General features: G+C 31.7%; 2 protein-coding genes and 1 long non-coding RNA gene across 4 annotated transcripts; 2 read left to right on the top strand and 1 right to left on the bottom strand.

The window, feature by feature from the left end:
* Positions 1-1,086: 1,086 nt before the first annotated feature.
* Positions 1,087-7,632, bottom strand: LOC114370598. 2 transcript variants are annotated; one of them, XR_003657876.1, is made up of 3 exons: positions 7,438-7,632; positions 6,922-7,014; positions 1,087-1,487 (listed from the first exon to the last, which is right to left on the bottom strand). It is a non-coding gene; the product is annotated as an uncharacterized LOC114370598 (long non-coding RNA). The 2 variants fall into 2 exon arrangements; XR_003657877.1 differs by lacking the exon at positions 1,087-1,487 and adding an exon at positions 5,839-6,204.
* A 3,420-nt stretch (positions 7,633-11,052) lies between these two features.
* Positions 11,053-13,238, top strand: LOC114369179 (F-box protein At1g55000-like). Its single transcript, XM_028326370.1, has 2 exons — positions 11,053-11,545; positions 12,507-13,238. The coding sequence occupies exons 1-2, from the start codon at positions 11,123-11,125 to the stop codon at positions 12,879-12,881; spliced, it is 798 nt and encodes a 265-aa protein (XP_028182171.1). The 5' UTR covers positions 11,053-11,122; the 3' UTR covers positions 12,882-13,238.
* Positions 13,239-19,790: 6,552 nt separating this feature from the next.
* On the top strand, positions 19,791-25,964 carry LOC114370204 (probable linoleate 9S-lipoxygenase 5). Its single transcript, XM_028327490.1, has 9 exons — positions 19,791-20,094; positions 22,057-22,352; positions 22,441-22,681; positions 23,253-23,591; positions 23,717-23,802; positions 23,973-24,080; positions 24,220-24,524; positions 24,614-24,877; positions 25,077-25,964. Exons 1-9 carry the CDS (start codon positions 19,890-19,892, stop codon positions 25,828-25,830), a joined length of 2,598 nt encoding a protein of 865 aa, XP_028183291.1. The 5' UTR covers positions 19,791-19,889; the 3' UTR covers positions 25,831-25,964.
* The last annotated feature ends 1,332 nt before the right edge of the window (positions 25,965-27,296 follow it).

The raw sequence follows: 27,296 nt of genomic DNA, 5'->3' as shown, positions 1-27,296 counted from the left end.
CGGAAGTCCGAGTATCGAATTCACAGGGACTTTGTTTGTACTTAGATTAATGCAAACCCAATTTAAAAGCAAGAGATAAGAATTTAAAATAAAAGATAAAGAAGATAGAAGATAAGGTAAAGAAAAGATAAGATATTTAAAGATAAAATTAGAAGATAAAAGAAAAAGATAAAAGATTGAAAGATCAAAATAGAAGATAAAATATTTAAATTGCGATATGATAAAGATAACTACTCCTACGAAATTCAAATAAAGGCAGACTAAAGTCTAAATCTATTAAGCCTAAATACTTACTCCTAAATAGAGGATAACTACTCCTAAGAAAAGCCAACAGTAAAATAAGGAATAATTACTTCTAAGGAAACAAATAGGAAAAATAAGGAATAACTACTTCTAAGAAAAGCCAACAATAAAATAGGGAATAAAATCTATATATTAAAATCGCTAAAACCTAACAAGTCTAATCAACCTAGATATATGGATTCAGGATTTGTCTGTTATCAATACCAGTGAACTAATTCTGCCTCACATCTATCCATCTACTTGCCCCTGATGCCTCATGATGACAAGCCTACCTTAATTACCTATCTTCCAAATGCCCTTTGCGAAGACTCAATAACTAAGATGCATTAAGATTAAATTCTAGATGTTTGCTAAAGCATGGGCATCGGGTCAATGCGAACCCTATGATTTCTTTCTTTTATTGTTCTATTAAGCGTTGCCCTCTCCCGAGTGGCCTATCCCTTAAAACTGATTCACACATTCATTCCTTATCCCTAATTAGGTTTTACCCTCTCCCGAGTGGCCTAAAGACTAACAGAAAATAAAGTCCGAGATGCAGAATAAATAAGAAAGAAAAGCAGATAGAAGAACCTGGAAGGAAAACCCTCTAAAAGATAACCCGATAATTTCTTCCTTTTAGTGTTCTATTAAGCGTTACCCTCTCCCGAGTGGCCTAACCCTTAAAACAGATTCAAGTATTCATTCCTTATCCCTAATTAGGCTTTACCCTCTCCCGAGTGGACTAAACCCTAACAGAAAGTAAGGTCCGAGATACAGGATGAAAAAGAAAGAACGGTAAATAAATAAAAGAACCTGGAAGGAATTCCTCTTTTTATTGATAACTCTTGAAATGCTCCATACATCATTGACTTTTTAGGCCTATCAGACCCTAGCTAGGGGATTAGCCACTCATGGTCATGAGGGGCTTTACAATGAGAAGGGGGGTGAAAGAAAGAAAGGGAGTAAATGAAACCCCTAGGAGAGGGGGTTCTGTGGTGGTGGTCCTGTCCCTTGGACTGGCTCTCTATTTATAGCTGCTGAAGTGGGCTTTGGGCCTTCATAGGCACGCTTAGCGCGTGTACTTCCTGGCCCGCTTAGCCCGTGACGCGCGCTGAGCACGTGTATTGGGCTGGGCCTTCTTCAAATTTTCTTCTTTTCTTCAATTTTTCTGCCCTTTTTGCTTGTTACACCTCCAATTTTTATATCTGCAACCAAAAATTCAATTTAATTAATTTTCTAACTTTTAATTACAAATAACTGCTAAATAATTAATTTCAGGCCAATATTTGACTAATTTTCTACTATCAAAATACAATTATTTAGCAGTTATCAGGATCCCCTGCCTAGCACTACTAAAGTTTTCTCATATGTTGTTCAATAAGAAAGACAGCTAACGAATAATGATGCAATGGGAAACATGAGGCTGATAAATGCAGCTAACACCAATTCATCCAATTCAGGTAGATTTGGCAGAGGCAACTCAAGAGGAAAGGGAGGCAAGCTTTGTACACAATGTGGTCTCACTAACCACACTGTGGATGATTGCTATAGAAAGCATGGTTATCCTCCTGGACACAAGTTTTATAAGTCCCAAGGATCTAACATAAGAAGAAGGTGATGGCTCAACTCAAGAAAGAAACCAAGAAACACAAAATGAGGATGTGAAGTTAACCTCTCAACAATACAAGGCTTTAATGGCACTACTACAACAACAAAACATGAATCACAATAATTCACATGTGAATCAAATTAGTACTATCAACAGCAAAGGTAGTTAACTATCCATTACTTGTAGTGTAAGCAAGACCAGTCAAGATGAGTGGATCCTTGACTCAGGTGCCACAGACCATGTCATAGCCTTTCCACATTTGTTTTCCTTATGTAGAAACATAAATCCTATGATTGTTAGACTCCCTAATGGTCATAGTGTCACTGCAACTCATACATGCATAATCCAATTTTCTCAATTTTTATACCTAGAGGATGTTTTGTACATGCCTAGTTTCCAATTCAATATCCAAATTGATATCTTCTTTATCTTGTAAACTAACTTTCATGAATGACAAATGTTTCATATAGTATATGCAGAACCTGCAGAGGATTGGTACAATTGATATGGTGGAAGGTCTTTATAGACTCAAGATGGTTCCACTCAAGCCTCGTAGGGAGTACAACTCAAATTCCATTGATGTTTTTGTTAGTCCTAGTATTTCTACTATGTTAGCTTTTTCATGTAATAGGACACCTATAGATTTGTGGCATTTCATACTTGGTCATCCATCTTTTGAAAGATTGTTATTGTTAAAACAGTTTTATCCCATTCTTACTTTTGATAAACAATTCATTATTGAAACTTGTCATCATTCAAAACAGAAAAGATTATCATTTCCTAGCAATGATTCTCATTCTTCTTGTGCTTTTGCTCTTATACATGTTGATATTTGGGGTCCTTGCAATGTAACTTCTTTGAATGGTTACAAATACTTTCTTACTTTAGATGATTATTCTAGATTTGTTTGGATTTTCCTCATGAACTCAAAAGTTGAGACATAATCCCTTTTAAAGAAATTTGTTATCAATGTTGAAAGACAGTTTGAATTAAAAATAAAGGCCATTAGATCGGGCAATGGATCAGAGTTCATGATGAAACAATTTTATGAGGATACTGGTATTATATATCAATGTTCTTGTCTTGAAACTCCCTAAGAGAATGGGCTTGTAGAAAGGAAACACCAACATTTGTTAAATATAACTCAATCCTTACTATTTGAGTCCAATTTACCTTCTATTTTTTGGTCCTACACCTTACTCCATCTTGCTGTTATTATTAACTATTTGCCTACTCCTTTTCTTGGTAATAAAACTCCTTGTGAAAAATTGTATGGAACCACCTATGATATTGAATCCTTGAGAGTTTTTGGTTGTTTGTGCTTCTCTAGCACTTTAGCAGCTAATAAAAGAAAGCTTGATCCAAGGGCTACCACTTCAATCTTTTTAGGTTTCAAGCCACACAAAAGGTTATATCATTTTTTACCTTAAAACCAGAGTCATTTATGCCTCTAGGAATGTCATCTTTTATGAGGTCTGTTTTCCATTCACAAGTCAGAATAAACCAAATCCAATTAATGTCCTGCTTGTGCCTACTTATTCTTTTCAGGTCACTAATAAGCCTGATGATTCCCCTTTAGAGTCAACAAGTGATTCTGTCATGTCTGTACCCAATGATAATTCTAATTCTTCAACTCCTCAGCAGACCATTCATACACCTAGAAGGTCCTTGAGACAAATACATCAACCAAGTAAATATAAAGACTTCCATGTTACATATCCATCATCAATTGCTTCCAATCCATCTATAGGTAATAATATGTATCCTCTTAATTTTGTCCTTACTTATCATAGATTATCTCCCTCCTATCACAATATTGTTTCCTCTATCGCACAAAGTGTTGAACCACAATCATACAATGAAGCATCTCAAGATCCTAATTGGATTGAGGCCATGAATGTAGAGATCAAAGCACTAGAACTCAATAATACTTGGGTTCTTACTGATCTTCCTCAGCACAAATCAACAATTGGTTGTAGATGGGTGTATAAAGTCAAGCATAAATCTGATGGTTCAATAGAGAGGTATAAAGCTAGATTGGTGGCCAAGGGATACACTCAAGTAGAAGGACATGACTATTTGGACACTTTCTCTCCAATGGCTAAACTTGCCATAGTGAGACTTTTACTAGCTTTAGCTGCCATCAATCAATGGTATCTCAAGAAATTGGATGTGAACAATGCTTTTTTACATGGTGATTTGCATGAAGAAGTGTACATGTACATTCCTTAGGGTTTGAAAGTGGCCAAACCAGGGCAAGTTTGCAAGCTTCAAAGGTCTTTATATGGTTTGAAGCAAGCCAGTAGACAATGGTATGCTAGACTCTCATACTTTTGTTTATTAGACATGGTTCCAACAAAATTGTTGTCTTGTTAGTCTATGTTGATGACATTGTCTTATCAAGCAATGACTTATCTAAGGTTCAAAGGATTACCCATTTGTTGGATGATACTTTCAGAATAAAGGATTTGGGAGATTTAAGGTATTTCCTGGGCTTTGAGGTAGCTAGAAGTTATAATGGTATCAATCTTTGTCAAATGAAGTATACACTGGACATTCTTAATGATTCTAGCATGATTTGATCTAAGCCAATGTCTACTCCTTGTGATTACACATCTAAACTACATCAACACTCAGGACTTCCACTTTCAATAGAGGAAGCATCTTCTTAAAGGAGATTAATTGGGAGATTGATTTATTTGACTAATACTAGGCCAGATATCACTTATGCAATGCAACATCTAGGTCAATTTATTGTTAATCCCACTTTTGATCATAAGCAAGTTGCTTTTCAAATACTCAAATACCTCAGGGGGACTCCAGGTGCAGGGATTTTTTTGTTTGTTGCCAGTACAATTCATTTAAATGGTTTTAGTAATTCAGATTGGGTTGGTTACATTGATACTAGACGATTTGTCACTGGCTATGTTGTCTTCATTGGTGATTAATTAATTTCATGGAAGTCTAAGAAACAAGCTACTGTCTCTAGAAGCTCCTCTGAGGTTGAATATCGGGCTTTAGCAAGTGCTACTTGTGAGCTACAATGGCTTACTTACTTGCTCAAAGAATTTAAGATCAAATTTCAAACCATGTTGTTCTATGTCGTGATAGCAAATCTACTCTTCATATAGCAGCTAATCCTGTTTTTCATGAGAGGACCAAACACATTGAGATTAACTATCATATTGTTCGTGAGAAAGTGTTGAATGATCTTGTGAAGCTTCTTCCTATTTCTTCTGCAAATCAGCTAGCAAACATTTACACTAAGGCTCTCATGCCTGGTGCATTTCAATTTTTGTATTCCAAGCTAGGAATGTCTAACATTCCTAGCTTAAGGGGGGTCTTAGCATAGAACATTGTAACTAGAGTTGGTTAATTGGTTAATCTCATGTAACTACAGTTAGTGGAGTTAGTTGAGAGTTAATTAAGAGTTAGTTATTCTTATAACTAACTATATAATTTGTTGCAATAACCAATTTTTGTAAGCCAATTCATTCTACGTTATTCACTTGCTTCCTTCATCGTTTTCTTTCTCTGCAAGCTTCTTCCATAAGCTTAGCATTCATCCATGACAGACATGGAGTTTATGATGTTATTTTTTATTTTTTTTAAATAGTTTTTTTAATAGAAAATCTACTTGTTCTTCATCGAATTGGTTTGGTTCGGGTTAGGAGAAAAGAAAATAAAAATTCAAATCAAACCTAATCACTGAAAATCAATTGGTTCGGATTTTATTTTCTCTAAATCTGAACCAAACTGACCTATAAACACCTCTAATATGAATAAATGATACCAGCCCATATAACAAGAAGACTTACGAAGAAAAAAAAATGAGAATAAGAAAGGTGGATGAGGATCTGGTTCTTCAAAAATAAGAACAGGTAACTCATAAAAGTGTACTAAACGACCAAAACAAACACAGCAATAAGGTTGCAAAAGTCGAACTATCAATCCAACTACGTTTTTTTTGGTATTCAAAGCCCAAAAGAGAAAATTACATTGTTATAAAGCATGGGGCAGAGATCTCATTTACATCAAAACTAATCAACAACAACAACAAAGGATTCGGTCATATAATCAACCTTCATATCACATGGAAGACTAGCCATGGCATCTGTACACCTATTAGCCTCCCTATATATATGAATAACAAAAATTGACTTCAATTATTTCATCAATTTTGTTATTGCTTGAACCAAGGATGCTCCAGACATGCATCCAACTTTGCCTTCTTCAATGCTCCTAATAACAGATTCTAAATCTACTTGCAGCAAGATATTTTGCACACCTTGATCCCTAGCAATACACAAGTCCTGTAAAACTCACCATAACTCAGCAACAAAGGTTGTAGTGCACCCCACTTTTTTCGCAAATCATATTTTCCACTTGTCATGATGATCTCGTAGAAGGCCTCCACAAGTAGTCATACCTTGTGATGATTCTCAAAGATCCATTCGTATTCAAGCAAAACCAACCCTCAAGAGGAGAGTTCCAATTCACATGAATTTCCTCTTTGATAGAATTTCTAGAGGCATCAAATTGAAAGTGGGAAAATTTGTGGTTCTGCTAGTGATGATAGATTTATTCCCAAGGTTTGCATGGATTAATAAAGGAATTATCGTGTTGTTGTATGTTCTTCCAATACCGAAAATAATAGTAAGTTGTGGCCCATAATTCAGGCCAAGGAGAATAGCCTTGGAAACAAACTACTTAAGCTCATAAAGTAAATTATTCTCTATTATGTTATGTTTCGATATACTATTTTGAATACAATTGTTTTCATGTTATGTTATGAAATACTGTGAAAATTATACAATAAACGTTATATGAATTTTCAAAGAAAGATCGAACTATCAATCCAACTACTTAAGCTCATAAAGTAAATTATTAATAATATATTTTACTTTAAATATAATAATTAATAAATAATGTTATTGAGCATACTGAGCACATGTATATAAATGATCTTCAAATGAACATCTCAGACAACATAATATGCCTACAGACGCAGAAAACTCATTAACAAATACCTTGGACAGACCAATCAACCATGCATCCCTAACTTTAGGAATGATTAGAATATGGGTAGGAGCTTGTGGATCTATGTCCCTAAAGGCAAGGACCTGTCAAACAGAAAATAAAAGATGAAAGGTTATAATACATCTTTAAATAATATTTTAGCTAGTTTCAGAGTCTCATTTTACTTATTTAAACGAATGTTGTCAAGGCATTAAACAAAACAAGAATATAAGAGCAGTAGAAAACTAACATAGGAGATTACTGAGACTTTGGAATATCCATATACGTACAATAATAAGCAAAAAAATTTAGAACTTGGCTATATGCCAAACAATCCATCAGACCCCTCTTAAGGGAATGGGTGAAAGTCCCCCAAAACCCTATCATGATTCCACCAAGTGGAATTCATGTGGACGCTTTCAGAGACCCGCCAATACTGAAATGTTTGAGTGTCCAGATTTCTTTGCAGTGGACATAAGTGGCTCAAAGAGTAGGGTTGAGCGAAAAATTTAAAACACAACGCAAACCTGTGAAAGGGGGGCTCGCAAGTCACAGAACAGTCACGGCACTGAAGCTACCACGGCACACACAACCACGGCAGGGCAGACTAGGGCACAACAGATGTTGCCTTCTCGGTCAGCTTTGAGGTCCATCAACTTCAAGGTTCGCTTCGCTCAGAATGCGTAGAGAACAACAAATGTTTTGTGTAAAAAACCAATGAAAAAACCTTTTTTATTTTTTTTAAATAACAAAATTACGGAAATGTCATCACCCGCTACTTACAAAGACGGGTCTCAAAAACCGCCCTACTTATATGACCATTAATTACAAAAATGCCACCAATATACATTCTACATTGATTCTAAGAAACCGCCTTAGATTGTATGTCGTAAAAAGAGATTTTTTAGTAATGATTCTTTATGTTATGTTTGGATATACTATTTTGAATCCAATTATTTTCATGTTATGTTATGAAATACTGTGAAAATTATCCAATAAATGTTTATATGTATTTTTAGACAAAGCCAAAGGTACTAAACTAACTGGTGTTGGTGGTACATTAGTACCAAAAGTACGTAATAAACCAATACCATTTCAAGGTAGCCAGGCAATACCAGGATGAACTAATCAAACTGGACCAAAAGGAGTGACTACCAAAACTCCAAAGGACACACTAAATAAACATAACTAACAAATCTCATAGGACACTTATAAGTCTTCAGCCATTTGAAATTCTTTAAATACCTCTAGTTATTTATTAATAAGTTGTTATAATTTTTGTAGTATAAATATATATTTCAAAAATATTTATTTTAGTTTTTATATTTTAATAAATATTCATAGATATATGTGAATACCCATTAATATTCATAAATTTCATTAATACTCACTTAATGAGTATGAGATAGATATTAGGTATATTCTCGTACAATGAGCTGAGTAACAAGAAGTTTATACTTGTGTTTGTCTAGTTTTATTGTCATCTATGACACGCTGTATAGATGTGTTATTGATGGTACCATGTGTCTTAGGCTATGTTTGGATTAATGGTAGAGAATGAACCAAAATATAATGGAGTGAAATGAATTAAAAATATCATTCTATTGTCTGGGAAAAAAATAAATAGAGCGGAATAAGTTATTACTTTTATGCATGTTTCTATATTACCCTTATCTAAGAAATATAAAATCTATAGCCGTTTAAGCCTACGAGATTGGTCTCTTTAGAAAATGTTATCCAACATCAATGTCATTAGAACATTTTATGGGAATAAATATATATGTCCAAGATCCAATCCATTATGTTATCTATTTTAGTAAATAATTATTCTTTATTTTATTGTCATATTTATATTTTTATTAAATTGTTAATTTGACAAGTCCTCTATTAAAATTAGAGGCTTGTTATCATGAGAGGTTATGATAACGAGAAACAAATCATTTATAATTTTAATCTAAATTGTTCTTGATCGTATGATTATTGTGAATAGAAAATCAATAATCTAGATAGATCAATATATATGTAATGGTCTTTAATTCTTAATAGTTAATATTAACTTGATATGTCAATAGGAAGTTCTCAAGAAAAAATATAATAGTTTCCTTTGACATGAAATTATCATAGTAATTAACAATTAACAAGTTATTTGTTATATCTTAATTTCGGACACCTAATGTCTCAGAGAACTAGTTGAATAAATATTGAATATAATTAAATACTTGTAGAGTTAATGATTAATCAAGAAGAAATCTATTAACTCTAAGTAATGAGTTTGAGCTAATTAAGACATTGATTAGGGCAACTGAAAGAAGAAAAAAGTTTTTAAAGTCACTCATGGATTAAATGTGTTAGGTTATTAGAGTTTGATGATAATAATATACTCTAAAGTTAACCTTGAGTTGTGAATGATGGAAAGAAATATTACATTATTCTTCTATTGGTTCTTGAAGGTAAAAGATATGTTACTTCATATTATCCGGACGTTAGAAAGTATTGCTAGACGCCTACCTTAATTAGTAAATTAATTATTATTAATTTATTGTCGATTTAGTATTGAACCTACAGGGGTTACATACAAAGTGTGTTCCAATCTTTGCAAAAGAAAATAAGTTATCTCATAATTAAATTAGAGAATTTATGTTTTAGTGGAATATTAATATATTTTTTGATAGCACCAAGAATATAATTAATATAAAAAAGGAGTATTATTTTATAGATGTGAAAGTTATCCATAAAATAAGAATAATATTATATTGCTACATATCAGGATCAGATCATGTGACTAATTATCGTAATTAGTAATGTGATTAACGGTGAATTATTTGTCTTATATTAGGTAGCTTCTTAAGATAAAAGATATGAGATAATTTTTATTTTTATAAAGATAAGGAGATATGAATTTATTTTAAATAAATTGTTTTTTTCTTTGAAGAAAAACTCAAATCCATATCTCTTTAATATTATAAATAAAAACATTTATCCAAGGCAAAATGCATCAAACACAAACTAGAAAAGTTCAAACTTAGTTTTAGACCTAAAAAGTAGAAAGAAAATTTAAAAATTGACCGTAGAAATGAGTCTCAATGTGTGAATACATGTAAAATTTTCACATTATTAAAGAAAAAAAATTATTATTTCAAGAACGCACATTCAAATACATAAATTTATTTTTCTTTATCTATTATTGTTGTATATTTTTTTAATACAAAATAAATCATAATTTTTCGTTACATTGAAACACTTCTATTATATATATATTTGTCATCCACCCTTTCACCCTTTTAAGTTTAAACCCTCACATTCACTAGTCACTATGCTACAATTGAAGTCTAACCACAATTTTTGTTTTGCCAACCACATGTTAGTCTTAGACAAGAAACCCCATATAATCAATTTGCCATTAATAGAGTCCGATCATCATCTGAGTCACAATCAAAATGATAATTTTCCACTTCCGAAACCATCGAACCCCATCATCACCTAATTTTGCATATCTACCTTTTCTTTGCCACAAAAGTCAGAACTCATCCACACCTTTGTTCTGCTTATATTATGTTTAGGTAGAAGGAGTAAAATGAGAAATTATTCTTAAATAGAGAACAAGAAAAATCATTCCATAGAATGCACCCCAATTTGAGAGGTAAGAAAAGAGTCTCAAATTGATAGAATAAAAAAGAATGAGCTCTATCACTTTCCATTATGTTCCATTTTTTATTTTATAATCCAAACAATAAACTTTAGGTCCATTCCATTCCACCCCACCCCTTGCCATCAATACAAACATATATTTAAGCTCGGTTTGGAGACAAAAATGTGATTTGCGGGTTTGGTACGAGAGACTTGTGGCAGAGTTAAGTTCAAAGTTGTGAAGTCCATAGGGTAATTTTTGTCTTCAACGTGGTTGGTGGGAGTAGATAGGCAATGCGATTTTGGGTGAAATGTCATGTTTAACCTTGCTTTTATTTTCTCTTTGAAATAATTTCGTACCAATTTGTTGTCTTCAACGTAGGTACGATTTCTAATGTTGTGTTGGATAGAGTTGATGGATGATTGCGGATGAAAATAAAGGAGATATTAATTGATTATTATTTAATATCATAAAAAAATAAAATAAAATTTAGATTCTTAAATAATAATGATTTAAAAAATCTAGGTTCATTCGTTGTGGACATACGCCAACATCGACCGCAACTTAACTCCACTCCCATCCGAATGGGTTGTTGTTGCGACGAAGACGACGGTGACATTTTCAGGCACCTCATGAATTCCAATTTCCCCTCATCTTCCTCCACCTCCGCCACCACCACCACCACCTCTTCTTGCACCGTGATTTCACCGATGAATTCTTATTTCTCGGCGCTCTCCTCCACCGACATCCTCCGCCTCATCTTCGACAACCTTCCAATCCCCGATCTCGCACGTGCCAGCTGCGTGTGTCGTCTCTGGAACTCCGTGGCCTCCCAGCGGGACATGGTAACGAGAGCCTTCGTCGCCCCTTGGAAACTGAACGACGTCGTCGGCAACCCACTCTCTGGAAGCTTCTGGAGAGACAACTCCCTCGCCAAATTCGCCGTCTCCCATCACATTACTCGCGGCGACACCGTTGCCAGTCTCGCCGTCAAGTACTCCGTTCAGGTAAGGCTTTAACTTTTCATTATTAATTCAAGTCTATATAGTCTATAAGTGCTGTATTTAGAAATTTAGGATTAGAGTTTCGGACTATACATAATCCCTTAATGCAAGCCTTTTTTAATTGGAGAACAACACATACAGCACTTATAGAACTGCATGTAAGTTTTGTCCTTTCTTTTTTTCACCCATCCTGCATTGTAATCCTAGGCTGCTAGTTTTTCACTTGTTAATTGAAAAACCGCAATGCACGGTTACTGTTTGTGACTTGTGAGGCTAGTATACTTTCAAGAATTTGCCTATTCTCAAGTGACACGAGCATTTCTGAAACGCAATTTACTGAATTATAAGTTTATAACCAATGATTCCTTTAATTTTTCAATCAATACTTGTATGAACCTCTTGAAAGCCAAAACCTATTTTCAAATACCATTTTTGCTGTGAAATATTTCCAAGCAAATAGTCTATGTAGTATGTACTAACTGGCAAAAGTTAACTCTCATCCTCCTCATGGATGTGGATTCGATTCCATGATGCCACTAAAATCTCACTTGGTGGACAATTCTTTTCAGGGAAATCCCTAGATACCAAGTAGCTGCAAGTGGGTAAATCTGCATTCGTGCAGTAATTCTCTAGGTAGGTCTTTGCTGGCAGACCTGAATGCCATTGACACCCTACTCAGTAGTATTGGGGCTGCCTCCCCATTCTACCACATTTTATTCACCCAAGAACAGTTCAAAGTTTTTACATTATCATCCTATTACAAGTTGACATGTATGATAATTGATAAGTTTGTCGAATTTTATAATTACTACCTTCAAAATATATCTAACATGATTTCTGATTGGTGGAGACCGGAGAGTGTAAACTTTGGCAGGGCATAGAAATTAAACTTAATATTTTCCATTTTTTTCTCAAGGCTTTTGCTGGTTAACTGCATTGGATGATATCTTTTATGTTTTGACAGGTAATGGATATAAAGCGCTTGAACAACATGATGAGTGACCATGGCATATACTCAAGGGAAAGGTTATTGATCCCTATTAGTAATCCTGATATTCTTATTAACAGAACATGCTTTATTGAGCTGGATGTCTATGCAAAACGAGAAGTAGCAGTGTTGTATCCCAATGATTTACCAGACAGGAGGACTGCCTATGTTTCAAACAGAATTTCCTCAGAAGAAAGCAACAAAAAAGTGCTTGAATCCTTGAAGAGAAGCATGCATGTTGATAATGAAACTGCTCAATATTACTGGTCTGTTGCAAATGGTGACCCGAGAGCTGCTTTTGCCCAGTTTTCTGCAGACCTTAAGTGGGATTGGCAAGCAGGGCATTCCTAGCCTTTCTGAAGGTTCTACCTTGTCTGTAATGTTTGAGAGGTTGGTGGCAAGTGGATAACAAATGATTAAGAGGTTAGTTGGCAGGCAAATGGATAATAAATAATTAAGAGGCTGTGTGGCGGGTCAGTGTTTGCTTCAACAGGTTTACTCTTAAAAAATCTATTCATTCTCCTCTGATTGAATACTGCTTGAGTTGTTAATAGACTATCAAATTTGCTCTTCCCCATCGGAGATATGAAACTAAAGTCATATACTGCTGTGTGAAAGATTTCAGCCACTCATGTGAAGTGTGTTTGGAATCTGTGTAACTTGTAATTTATTATAAATTTATTTATAAAAGTTGATGCATTCTTTCAAGCTGGTCATTCTATTATGCTTAGCACCGAAAGGTTTGATTTTATTCACACTTTTAAGCATCTTACATTTACCACTCTGGATCAGAATTTATTCCAAGAATAGGCAGTTCAAACAAAACAATGGATACGAGGATGCACTATCTTGTCCTTGGATGGACTTTTTTCTCCTTTTTTCATTCGGTACTTTGTTATGAAATATGATATTTGTGCAAGAAGAGATTGGGCAGACTTTGAGCCTTTCAGAAGCTTCATTAAGATTATCCAGTGACTTCATACATAAGAGTGTGTGAGGAATCAGAATCTATTTGTGAAACGAATGTTTGATATTCTATTCTCATCTTGTCTTTTTGCAACAGTTTATGTCTTTGTGAATTACTGTCTTTTGCAAGTCTTGCGCTGTCAGTTGCAAGAACCTTTGAATGGAGAATGTTGGATCGGTTGTACTGTTACTTCATATTCTCCAACGGCAAAATGATGATTTGATTTATTTCAAGTCAGCCTCATGGGATTCTAGTTCGAATGGTAATGGCAGAACATTTTCTCAGGCAACTTGCAATCAGTGTAAAATTCGAAAGCTTTCATCTTTCTTGATTGGTCGGCTGTGAAAATTTTGGAGCTTCGCAAAGTATTCATGCTATTGATTTGCAATTTTAACAGGAGTTTGCTTTAGTTTCAAAGAGGAACCAGGAAAGAGATAGAATTTCAAGCACCTCTGTTGAAAATGGCTGGACAGTTGCTTTCAAATAGCAAGTTAAACAAATATTTGATTATATGTAGAGCATGCATTCTACATCTTAATTTTATTTCTTAAAAGTTGAAACATTTAAAGGATTTTCTTAGAAAGTTTATTGACTTTTGTTTTTATATTTGATTATATTTTTTTACCTAGCCATACGTATAGAAAATATTTTGTTGGGAAAGAAAAAATATTTAAATGATTTCTACGTCTTGAAGGTTAATCTCGTGACTTTCAGTTAGAAATATTCACAGATTGAATCTGATTGGTTTTGAAAGAAAAATTTATCTGATCCAATCACTTCATTTTTTTTTTCAATTCATCATCTAATCGGTTTTTTAAAAATGTTAATATGATCTCATCCAATTTAAATTGATTTGGATTGGAAAGGTTTTTAGTTTTAATCTTTTATTTTTGTGAGAAAATATCAAAAAAACAATAAGATGTATAATAAATTTAATAAAAAAATAATTTAAAACATCAAAGATTTCATTTATATGTTATTATATAACTAATAATAGTATAATTTTTTAATATAAATTATATTAAAAATAAATTTGCTAAACTTGATAATGTATTTTAACTCAAATAGTTAATAAATATTATTCTTAATTAAATATATTTTTCTAACTAGGTATATGTGATAGTTTTATAAATATATAAAAAATAAAAATATAAACACGGTGATATTACTAAAATCATATAAATATATATAAGTTTCGTTGGTATTTGATTGGTCTTGAAAATGAAACCCGACCAAATTCAATAAGAAAATTCGATTTTCCTAAATTTTGATCGTTTGATTTTCAGTTTTTTTTTTGTTTTCAATTATTTAAATTGATTTTTTTTTCTAATTTTCATTGAATTGGATCAGTTTATCTATATGAGGATAACTTATTTCCGGAAAAAAAAAAGATTTTTTACAAGTATTTAAGTAGATAGGTTAATAGTGTGTTTTTCGGTATAAAAAAAATAAAATAAAGGTTAATAGTGTGTTTAGCTTTCATGTTAATGAGGGTTGGATGTGAGTTTGAGCGTAGTTTCAAACATGTTATTTTTTATTTTTTTTTATCTTTCACACGCGAGCATAGTTTCAAACATGTCATATTTTCTCTTTTACAGTTTCGATTTGTTTAAGATGAATGTTGATATTTGATACATACACTAACATGCATTTTCTTCTTTTGTCTTTTTATTGTTTGGACGTGTAAATTAACATATTGTAAATGAATACATTGACCTTCATGGCTAAAGCTATGTTAAAATTAACACGAACGTCATATTTATTTATTGACCTTCATTAATCCTTAATGCTATTGCTTTAATTCCTATAAATTTGTAGATTTTAGTTTTGATTTTTTTTCGATATATGGATTTTAGTTTTGATTATTTAGAAAACATCAAGCTTGTCCTTTTAATTTTTCTTAGTTTAAAATAAAATAGAAAAAAGAATATTATAAAGACTGAAACAGATTTTTTCTTAAAGATGATCAAAATGAAAACCACTATATATTATAAGAATTAAAATGTTATTTGGCCTTACAAATATATATAATTATGTATTTTAGGGTCGTGTAAGCCACTAGGTCACTGAGACAACGACTTTAGCTCTTCAATTTTTTAGGATCTCAATATTTTTATGTATTTTTTAAAGAAATATTTGTCATTAATTTTAATTATTAAATAATAAATTAAGTTATAGTATGATATATTATTTGGTATTATTTTTATTAATAAGACCACAAATATTAAATATAGATGTAAGTATTATTATAAATAATTTAAATATATTTTTCTTATTTATTTTTAAAAATTAATCAAATTATTTTATATTTATTTTGCATCCTATCTCTTTCCTCTTTACAAATATATCTATTTTGTATTCTACCTCTTTCCTTCTGGATTTTTGGATCTAACAAATGATTCTTATCAATGATTTTACAGTTAAAAAAGTTAGAAGATTAATATAAAAATTGATATTTTATATAATATACTAAGTTTCTTTAAAATTTTTCTAAAAAAAAGATTTCTTTTTAACATTTTTGTTTTAGGTTCCAAAATATTTATACACAACCCTGGATGTGTTAATGGATGAAACCTAAGATGCATCGTAAGAATGACACATAAATTAGATGAGACTCGATAATCAATAGCTGGACATGATCTATATTTTTCTTTCTCTTTGCTGCATTCAATAGCTGGACATGATCTAGATCTAGTCTTATTTTTAGGTTGATAACTACAAGCAAAAGTTCTTAGGAATGAGAGTTGACTAACTCGTAAGATGACCGACCATTCAATTCAATACGGGATATGTCAAGTCTTTTTGGGTGAGTTTTTTCAAGTTGATTCATATTTTAACGTCAATAAAAATTTCTCAAGATTCATTTAAGTACCTCCATAATTAATGCTAAACAGACTTAATAAATTAACTTGCTAAAAAAGAAACAAGAATCAATTAATTGAAATTTCCATTAAATTATTAGGTCCATTCTTTTCGGTGTTAATGCTAAGGCATGGAAGGAAATTTGGTAGGAAGCAAACTTAGCGCGTTATTGAAACCCACTCACGAGCACATAATTTTATTTTTCTTAAATCGGCTTGATTGTGGAACTAATAACTTAGTAAGGCTTGGTTTAAGTGTTTATTTTTTGTTTTATTTTCTGAAAATATTTTTTATTTTTAAATTTTCAAGATTTATAAAATATGAATTGAGAAAAAATTATATTAAAATATAATTTTAATTCTTGTGATTAATTTCAAGCATTAATCATGTATTCTTTAAACGTTAACTGTGTTTATTTATAATTCCCATGACCATGTTTTTTTTAAAATTATTTAATTACCAACAAACTTAATTTATTAAAAAAAATACTCTAATGTGTTATCAGGTTTTTATTTCTTTTAAAAATATTTATTTAGTTTTCAGTTTTTTATTTGTTTTTAAAAACATTTTAAAAAATATATTTTTTAAATTTTAAACAAATGTATTTTCACCTTTTTAAAAAAGAAAATAAAAACAGAAAATACTCATTTTCATCTCAGTGAGTTATTAGGTACATAATTTAAGTTGTTTAACCTCCACTCTAGTAGATAATAGTACAGCGTTTAGAAAGATTCAGAATTTAATTCCAGCATTAATTCCGTTAGGAAAAGAATATTGCTAAAGAGCGTAGAACATTGTAAAGTGCGAAGATCACTACAACATAAAATAAAAAAGTATCACATGAGAATATTGTAAAGAGCCAAGTCTGGGATATCGTAAAGTGCCAAAATCAATATGTGAAATAGAGGCACCAAAATCTAACGATTAAAGAGTAAAAACAAAAGGATTAAAGAGTTATGAAAAAAGTAGCATGTGAGAATATTGTAAAGGAGAGCCAAGCCTGGGACACCGCCAAGTGGGAACATCCAAACGCGGAATAGATGTAGTGCATATTTAGAAATCGGAATTTTGAGCCAAAAATATTTTTATCAAAAGATTATAATTTTTATTTTTATTTTACTTTTATTATTTGAATTTGTATTGAAATATGTGTATAATATTTCTAACTTCAATTCATATATGCACCTAGAAATAAAAGAACCAAAAACAAAATATATTAGTTCCGAAAAAATGCAGAACAAAAGTTACTTCAAAACTATGTGCTTCCCGGTTGGGTTCATATTTTCATTTCCCTATTCACCATGGTAAACCGATAACTGAGTGAATAATATTTGGGTTAAAATGTATTTTTTTCTCTTTCTATTTTTTAATATATATAATTTTAGTTTTTCTGTTTTTTAATTGACACAATGTGTCTTTCATTTTTAAAAATATGTGATTTTAATTTTCATATTTTTTAATTAAAACATTTTATTTTCTTATTTTTAAAAAAATATATGATTTTAGTCCCATCAATTATAGACTTGGCTGTGTATTTTTTAATTTTTTAATAAATTAAGTTTATTAGCAATTAAATAATTAAAAAAATATTTATCAAATAGATAATAAATAAATGCATGTTAATCAATGGTTACAAAATACATCAATCAACTCTCAAATTTACCGCAAAAATTAAAATTATAAATTTTTAAAAAATAAAAAACGATATGTCTCAATTAAAAAATATAAGATAAAATTATGAATATTTTAAAATTAAAAAATAAAATATTTCAATTAAAAAATAAAAAATTAAGATCACATATTAAAAAAAAAACAAGAGAACAAAAATTATATTTTACCCTAATTTTTTTAACAGGTAAATAAAATACTCATTATACGAGTATACATATTACAACCAAACCAAATATAGATGTTCAATAAATATTTACAAATGTCATAAAATATTTTTATTATTGTCTTTTTTTTTTTTGTGGTACAGAAAGGGGCTAAACGACCAACCTAAAAGCCACGAAAAAGGAAAAAAAAAGCAGACATATCTGCTAACGAAGTTAGACGGATCCATGCAGGGGGTCTATGAAAAACATGAACTTCTGGAGCCACATGAAAGACCACGTTTTGCAAGACTATCAGCAACCTGATTTGCTTCCCGAAATACAGCTATGTATATTTTTATTATTGTCTTTAGTCTTAGATAACTCCACATATGGTTTTGTAACTCTACAAATTCACCCATTTTTTTCATGTTCAGATCGACTTTAACTTTTTAGATGGTTCGAACTTTTGTTAATTCGTGCACTCTATTATCCATAACTGAAGACGATAAAAAACCGAAAATTTTATCGTATATTTCTTAAATTTATAATTTGCTTACTCCGTATTCATTAACTTTTTTTCCGGAAAATGTTCTGAACGTTAACGTATGCATATGTAGGATATAATTTATTTAATACTTTTTGCAATAGAATATTGTTTTTAACGAGATTATGACATCAAATTATATTTCAAATAATAGATGTGATGTCAGGTTAAAAATTTAACTTAAACCTATGATTAAATTAATAATTTTACTAATATTTATTTATTTTTCTTAGTGTCTATATTTTAAAAAAATAAATCATATATGTTAAAAAAAAATACAGCTATCTAACTGTATATAATAAATTTATCAAATTTTATAATGAAAAAACATAATAATTAATTTTTATTAATTAACACTGTAAAAAAAAATCCTCTAAAAAAACACTGCAAATTTTTTACATTACTAGTGTTTTGAACTCTTTTTAATAAATACTATTAACTAATAAGAAATTATCATTAAAGGGACTTTTACATGATTTAAGTATATTTTTGGATGAACCACATATAATCGACTATGACTTTGAGAATAGACTGTTTAATTGTATGAACCACAAATATAAGATGATAACGATTTTTAAATTATTAGCGTGTTAGTTCAAGTTATGATCTTTGGATTTTTTTACTTATTTATGATATAATTTGGCATCTTTTACAATTTGTATATTTATTATGTTCTTTATTTTTTTATCAATTTATATCACCTAATTGTTAAAATAATAAAAAACGGATTAAATAATTCATAATGTAATTTTAATCGACCTACATAACGAGTCAAACTAATTAATTAAAAAAGTAGGCCATATTTTTACAAATTAATATTCTTGTGTTAATCCTAACACATAAGACCGTTAAGATTAATCATGTGAGTCTTTTCTGTATTGAGAGTTTCATTACTTAAAATTTTTAAAATATGTTGTTATTAATGTATTTTATCACGAATTTTAATAAAAAAAAAAGTTAATAATAATAAACTAAAAAGTAAAGGAAGTAAAGAGTGGGTTAACTTGTGCAGTAAGTAGAAGTTGTTCTGTCTATAAGACAGGATGTCGGTTAACATTGTCCCAGTGTGTACGTCTATATAAAGCACAGAACATTAGTTGCTTCTTCACAATTACAATTCACATAACGAAACAAAGTTAGTTACTGTTTCTGCTGCTTTTCGATTCCTGAGAATGTTTCAGAACATCATGAACGCTTTCACCACCACCGGAGACGACGACAACGGGCCAGGGCACCGAGTGAAAGGGACGGTGGTGCTGATGAAGAAGAATGTGTTGGACTTCAACGATTTCAGTGCTTCGTTTCTTGATCGTCTTCATGAGTTTGTGGGGAAACGAGTTTCTCTTCAGCTCGTAAGTTCTGTCAACGTTGACCCTGGTCAGTTCCACTTCCCACCTCTGCCGCTAAATTTGCAATATAATAATGTCTTCAACAAGAAAACTAAAATCTGGATCTCTTCATTTTTTTTTCTGTCATCTTTTGTCTTCAAATCTTACATAAACTCTTTCTATTCAAAATATTTTTTCTTTTCTTCAAATCCTTTAATCAGAAGCATAGAGGGAATCGCAAGCCTAGTTCTGATAGCAGCTCTGCTACCCAGTAAACACGGTTTTTCTAATATAGTAGTGTTTCCAAACACTTTTTTTTTTTTTAAAAAAAAAAAGACAGTGAAATTATGAGTAGAACTTAGGTTTTATTGTGTTTTTATTTTTTATACTTTATAAAAAAAATTAAAATTAGTTTTTAGATAATAAAATCAGAGGAAGATGTTACCAAAAAAAAAACAGAGGAAGAAGATGACTCGGTGCATGCAAGTAAGTAGGAAAATAACTGAGAAATATTCTAGCTTTTTCTTTTAAAATCTGAAAAGAGGGATTTTTTAAATGGTTTTTTTACTATTCATATATAATAAGTTTTTTTAAAAAAAAAAATGGAAAGTAGTTTTGAAAAATAAAAATAAGCATTCGTAAGTTGTAATTTCATTTTTCAATTTCAATAACATAAAATATCTACATAAGAAATATTAGTTTTATTTACTTAATTCAAAAGAAACAATCACTTCTTATTTTAAAAAAATATTTTAAAAATAGATTAAATTATTATTTAACAAATAAAAAAACTTGCATTAGATCATATTCAAATTGGGTATGTACACGTTCTCAATAAATTATAAATAATATAAAACAAGTGACAACAGATGAAATATTAAGGTTGTTTATTTAAAGGTATAAAAAATTATTTTTGAAAAAGTAAATTTGTGAATATCGTAACAGTTACATATTTTTACTATTTGTTCTTTCACTTTATTTTTTTGAACTAAATAAATTTTATTTTTTAATTTTTTTATAAATACCAATCAAATATGCTTAAGATAATAATATTTTAAAGCATACTATTTTCGATAATACAATTCCTGAAAATATAATATTATTCCTTAAAACAAACTGTTCGAAATACATGTGATTTGGAATTGCTGACGATTTCGTACGACTCCGGAATAAAGAATGATTCATTCATAGTACTAGTCAACATTCATAGTCTTCGGCCAATGACTATATAACAATTTATCTTATGCTTAATAATTTAATATTATTATTATAAGTACATTCCACAGAAATTATATATTTATAGTCATCCGTTAACAGTTAACGCCAACAGATTTTTCTAGGTAAGCTTCCTTACTACCTTTTTTTTATGTATAATTTTCGTATTTATTCTATTATGTTCAATTATTCTACTGGTATTACGAGTCCATACCCTGTCGTTTGTCACGTTGAATTTAATTTGTTTGTTACGTTTCGTTTTCAATTTTAAGTTCTATAGCATTAAATCTCAGGAGTCACTAGTCAAGACCCGTGCTATGGAAAATGACTTCCTAGTTCCTAGTTCCCACTGACTACTACCACCAGCCAATTATTTAAATCTATTATTTCTCTTTTTTAAGATTAAGCAACCTGATTAGAAATTATCTATATTGTTTAATCAATTTACATCTACTACTTAAAAAAAACTTAACCATGTCTTTGAATATGAATCATATCATTACTAATTTATTCTTTACAAATAAGATAATATTATTTTTAGTCCATCAAAAATATATTTTTAATCTATTTATGAAAATATGTTATATATGATATTTCCAGAGGAGAGATTGAAAAGAAACAATTATTTGTAAAGGGATAATGAACACGTCTGAAACATACTAGCATCAAAATAAGAAAAATTATTTTTTAAAGGACTAAAAACAAATTGTCGTATTTAGTTTGTCAAAACCATATTTAACTGTAACATTGATCACTGATTTAAATTTTTTGAAATGATATTTGTGAATATTTGTAGGGAATGGCAATGGGTTGAAGGGGAAACTTGGGAAGCCTGCTTATCTAGAAGACTGGATCACAACAATAGCACCTTTGACAGCAGGAGAAGCAGCATTCAAGGTCACATTTGAGTGGGATGAGGAGATAGGAACACCAGGAGCATTTATAATAAGGAACAATCATCATAGTGAGTTCTACCTCAAAAGCCTGACACTTGAAGATGTTCCAGGCCAAGGTGTCATTCGCTTTATCTGCAACTCTTGGGTATACCCTGCTGATAAATATGAAAAGGATCGCATTTTCTTCTCCAACAAGGTACAACTATAAACACATTAAACAAAATGTGACAATTTTTAAAGTTAGTTACTCCTACAACAAGTTACATGTTTTATACTAATTGCAGACATACCTTCCAAGTGAAACACCAATGCCACTACTCAAGTACAGAGAAGAAGAGTTGGAGAATTTAAGAGGTAATGGGAAGGGTCAGCTCCAAGAGTGGGACAGGGTCTATGATTATGCTCTCTACAATGATTTGGGAAATCCGGATAAGGGTCCACAACATGCTCGTCCTACTCTAGGAGGGTCTAAGGATTACCCCTACCCTCGTAGGGGAAGAACTAGTAGACCACCGGCCAAATCAGGTAAGGTTTTCATATTTGTTGTTTTGCTATTCATTCAAGTCTGCTTTTGAATGTTTTGGAAAATAACATGAAGATGTAGTTGTGATGTTAGTGGAACTTAAAATGTGGCGTTGTAGAAGCACTAGAACAACTCAAGGATTCGGTAGAGGACATAAATTGCATGTTAATATAGTTTGTGTTTCCATTGCCAAGGTATATTGTAAGCTGCTCTTGGTGATTGAGCCTACGTGATGTTAGTAAGTAACTTAGCAAGTCATATAATTAATTGTTAGACCTCTTTCATGTTTAGTGAATCAAATGTGTTATAAAGAAAGTAACCCAATTAGCAGTTTTGTACCTCCCACAACCCTTGTTTGTGGAACATACTATAATTTTGAGATAGGTATCGTTGTATTTGATCACTGTCATATGACTCATATCTTATTTAGTTATGCTTCAGGTTAACTGAAAAGCTTACACTGTCCTTTTGAGCAAGAAATGTTATTCATTTGTAAGCTTAAGGTTCTACTTTGTTGTAACTTGTAAATATTTTATGTGGAGTTGTCAATTTATTCTGTTATATTGTTGGCAGATCCTAAATGTGAGAGTAGGCTGAATATTGCCTCGAGCTTAGACATCTATGTTCCAAGGGATGAAAGATTTGGTCACTTGAAAATGGCGGATTTTCTTGCCTATGCACTGAAATCCATAGTTCAAGTTCTCAAACCGGAGTTTGAATCTCTATTCGACAGCACCCCTAATGAGTTTGACAAATTTGAAGATGTACTTAAACTCTATGAAGGTGGGATTGAGGTGCCTGAGGGTATACTTACGGAAGTTAGGGATAACATCCCTGCAGAGATGCTTAAGGAAATTTTCCGATCTGACGGGCAAAGGCTTCTCAAATTTCCGGTGCCTCAAGTGATTGCAGGTATAGTAAAAATGGATGGGTAATTCAACATGTTGTTTGCATGCAAAACCAAAGCAAATCATGCATTTTTTGCATACCATTCCTATTTAATGTTGATGTTCTTAATGATTTGAATTTTGGCGCAGTGGATAAATCGGCATGGCAAACTGATGAAGAATTTGGTAGGGAGTTGCTGGCTGGTATAAACCCTGTTGTAATTCGTGGTCTCCAAGTAAGCCCAAGTGTTTTTAATTAATTGATAATAATTGGATTCAAGTAAAGAATAGGATCACTGTCATGATTGTCAAATTCACCTTTCCTAAACTTTTTAAGATCAATTTCCCAATGAAGAATTGTCTATGTTGATTGCTTTCCCCTCACAATTGTCCTATATAACTGCAGGAGTTCCCACCAGCAAGCAAGCTAGATCCCAAAATCTACGGTAATCAAACTAGCACAATAACCAAAGAACACATCGAAAGTAACCTGGAAGGATTCACAGTAGATGAGGTGATATTCAAGATTGATAGCATGCTGTGTTTATTTTTTTTTCACAATAAAATTTTGTGAAAGCTTTGTAGTCAGTGTAAGTTTTTTTACTGTTACCAAATGTGTAATACATGCTAATTATTTGCATTTGGCTGAATAGGCAATTAAAGAAAGGAGGTTGTTCATTTTAGATCTCCACGATGCATTGATACCATACGTGAAGAGGATAAACTCTACTTCTACAAAGATGTATGCAAGCAGGACAATTCTGTTCTTGCAAGATAGTGGGACTTTGAAGCCACTAGCCATTGAGTTGAGTTTGCCTCATCCTGAGGGAGATCAATATGGTGCAATAAGTAAAGTTTACACGCCCGTGGAACAAGGCATTGAAAACTCCTTCTGGCAACTGGCCAAAGCTTATGTAGTGGTAGCTGACTCAGGCTATCATCAACTTATCAGCCACTGGTATAACTTTGTCAGATAAACCAACCACAATCTTAGTTTGTCTATATTATTCAAATTAACTTCAGATATATCATGTGTGTGTGTCACAGGTTGCATACTCATGCAGTCATTGAGCCAATTATTTTAGCTACAAATAGGCACCTTAGTGTGCTTCACCCTATTCATAAGCTATTGCATCCTCACTTTCGTGACACCATGAATATAAATGCACTCGGACGACAGATTCTCATTAATGCAGGTGGTGCTCTAGAGTTAACAGTTTGTCCATCTAAGTATTCTATGGAGTTTTCATCTGTGCTTTACAAGGACTGGGTTTTCCCTGAGCAGGCACTGCCTGAAGACCTTGTCAAGAGGTAAACCATTCAAGCAAAATGCCATTGCTAATTATGGATTGTTTTTATTTTCTGAATATGGTTGAATTCAACAGATCATGCAATATTTCAACTTGTCTAGTTTAAACAAGTATAACCAGAATAACTTGGATGGTATCATATTAATATAAGTGAGAGGAATTTTGTTGTTGATCAGTTGTTGTATCTTTGCTTCTTTCAGAGGAGTGGCTGTTAAGGACTCAACTTCCCCGTATGGCCTTCGATTATTGATTGAGGATTACCCTTTTGCAGTTGATGGGCTAGAGATTTGGTTTGCTATCAAGACATGGGTTAAGGACTACTGCTCCTTTTACTACAAGGAGGATGACACTATCAAGAAAGATACTGAACTTCAATCTTGGTGGAAGGAAATAAGGGAGGTGGGTCATGGTGACAAGAAAGATGAGCCTTGGTGGCCAAAGATGCAGACATGTGAAGAGCTGATTCAGACTTGCACTATTATCATATGGATTGCCTCAGCTCTCCATGCTGCAATCAACTTTGGACAATATCCATATGGAGGCTTCCCACCGAGTCGTCCGGCTATAAGCCGGCGATTCATGCCAGAAAAAGGAACTCCTGAATACGATGAACTTGTGGCGAATCCTGATAAGGCTTATCTGAAAACAGTTACTTCACAGTTTCTGGCTGTTCTTGGCATTTCACTTGTAGAGATCTTGTCCAAACATTCTAGTGATGAGGTCTACCTTGGGCAGAGAGACACTCCAGATTGGACATCTGATGCTGAGCCATTGCAAGCCTTTGAGAAGTTTGGCAAAAAACTTGCTGATATTGAGGAAAGGATCTTGAGAATGAATAGTGATGAGAAATTCAGAAACCGGTATGGTCCAGTTAAGATGCCATACACCTTGCTTTATCCTTCTAGTAAAGGTGGACTAACTGGCATGGGGGTTCCTAACAGTATCTCAATTTAATTTAAAGGGGGCTGTAACCAGAGTCTTGTCTTTAGTTGTATCAAATAATAATGGCCTTAAAGGACCTTGGTTATTTTGAATTATGATTTTATAATGGCCAACAAAGACTTCTCTTTTTCATTTTAGTGTGCAAATCTGTTGTAGATTATTTTTCCTTTTGCTTTGCCTAAATGAACTTTTTGAGTTATTTTGGACTATGGCAAACTGCTTTCAAAAGAAAAAAAAAAAAAAACTAGATAACAGGAGGTACTTTATCCTCGTTCAATCCACTCATCCTCATTGAGATATGAACCATTTAATTTTTCTTTTTCCTTTTCATAAACAGAATGATAGTTAGGTAGTAAGTATTACTAGCCTCATTCTAATACACACCTGATAATTGATATCCCAAAGGATAGATAGAACTATATTCAGAAGATTACCTTCACAATATATCACTTGAAAAATATTTGTCTACACTGAATCTGCTTATCCCTTGGAGTTCGAACCTTTAAAAGTTCGATATTCAAATCCCAATTTTGATGTGTCCCTTGAAGAAAAATACGAGTTTAAATTAAGGGAAAACATTATGACATTTATGAGACTTTATCTTTCATTATACTATTAAGAGATAAAAACTTGCTTCTATCACAAAAAAGTTAAACAGACTTAATTAATGTAAGCTGCAATGTAATAAACATAATTACGTCAACAGATTAATATGAACAAAAATAATATTTTCATCTTTACAAATCAAGGTCTTTTGCCTTTATGTTTTACAATTAATCCAGTCAAATTGTCAAGATCTTCATTGAATTTCCTTGTTTCCTTTTTCTATTTTCACTTTTTGGCTTTTTTTATACTTGTTTTATAGGTTTAAATGAATTAGTTATAAAAAAAGCTATTTACCATCAAAGAAAACATTATTTACATTTAACATATCTCAATCAATTTTGAGCTAAGCCAAAATTTTGATTTGAAGTGATGATGGCAATGGTCTCATTTCTGAATTCTGATAACCAAGTACTAGGGATTGTCCTGCTGCTGGTGATGATGGCTGGAGATTGTCTAGCTCAAGATGTTAACAGGAAGTACTTTTGATCTAAGCCAAAATTTTGATCTATGGAAGGAGCAAAGTGGAGTGTCTACAAGGCTCAAGTAAGGCTAAGATGGGGTTATGAGAGAAATAACTCAAATTTACACACTTGAGATTCTTGGCCTATCTTCTATAGAGGAGCGGAATTTTTTGTTCGGAATCTTTCTCCTTAAGTAGATAAAGCTAATGGGTAACTGTAATTAGATAAGGTCAATAGATAATTGTAGTTTTCCATTTCAAGATGGAGTCTCCTTACAAGGAAAAAAGGCCCTAGAATAGAAATTATTGAGGATTTTGTTCTCAAATTAATAAAGGGAAATAAAATCTTTTCAATTAATCAAGTATTAACTATGTTGAGCCTTAAACCAAATTCAACTATGTTGAGCTTTGA

Source organism: Glycine soja, chromosome 10 (genome assembly GCF_004193775.1).
Source record: "Glycine soja cultivar W05 chromosome 10, ASM419377v2, whole genome shotgun sequence".
In the NCBI taxonomy this organism is placed as follows: domain Eukaryota; kingdom Viridiplantae; phylum Streptophyta; class Magnoliopsida; order Fabales; family Fabaceae; genus Glycine; species Glycine soja.
The sequence above is the reverse complement of the archived record's forward strand: the minus strand, read 5'-3'. Positions and strand labels throughout refer to the sequence as shown.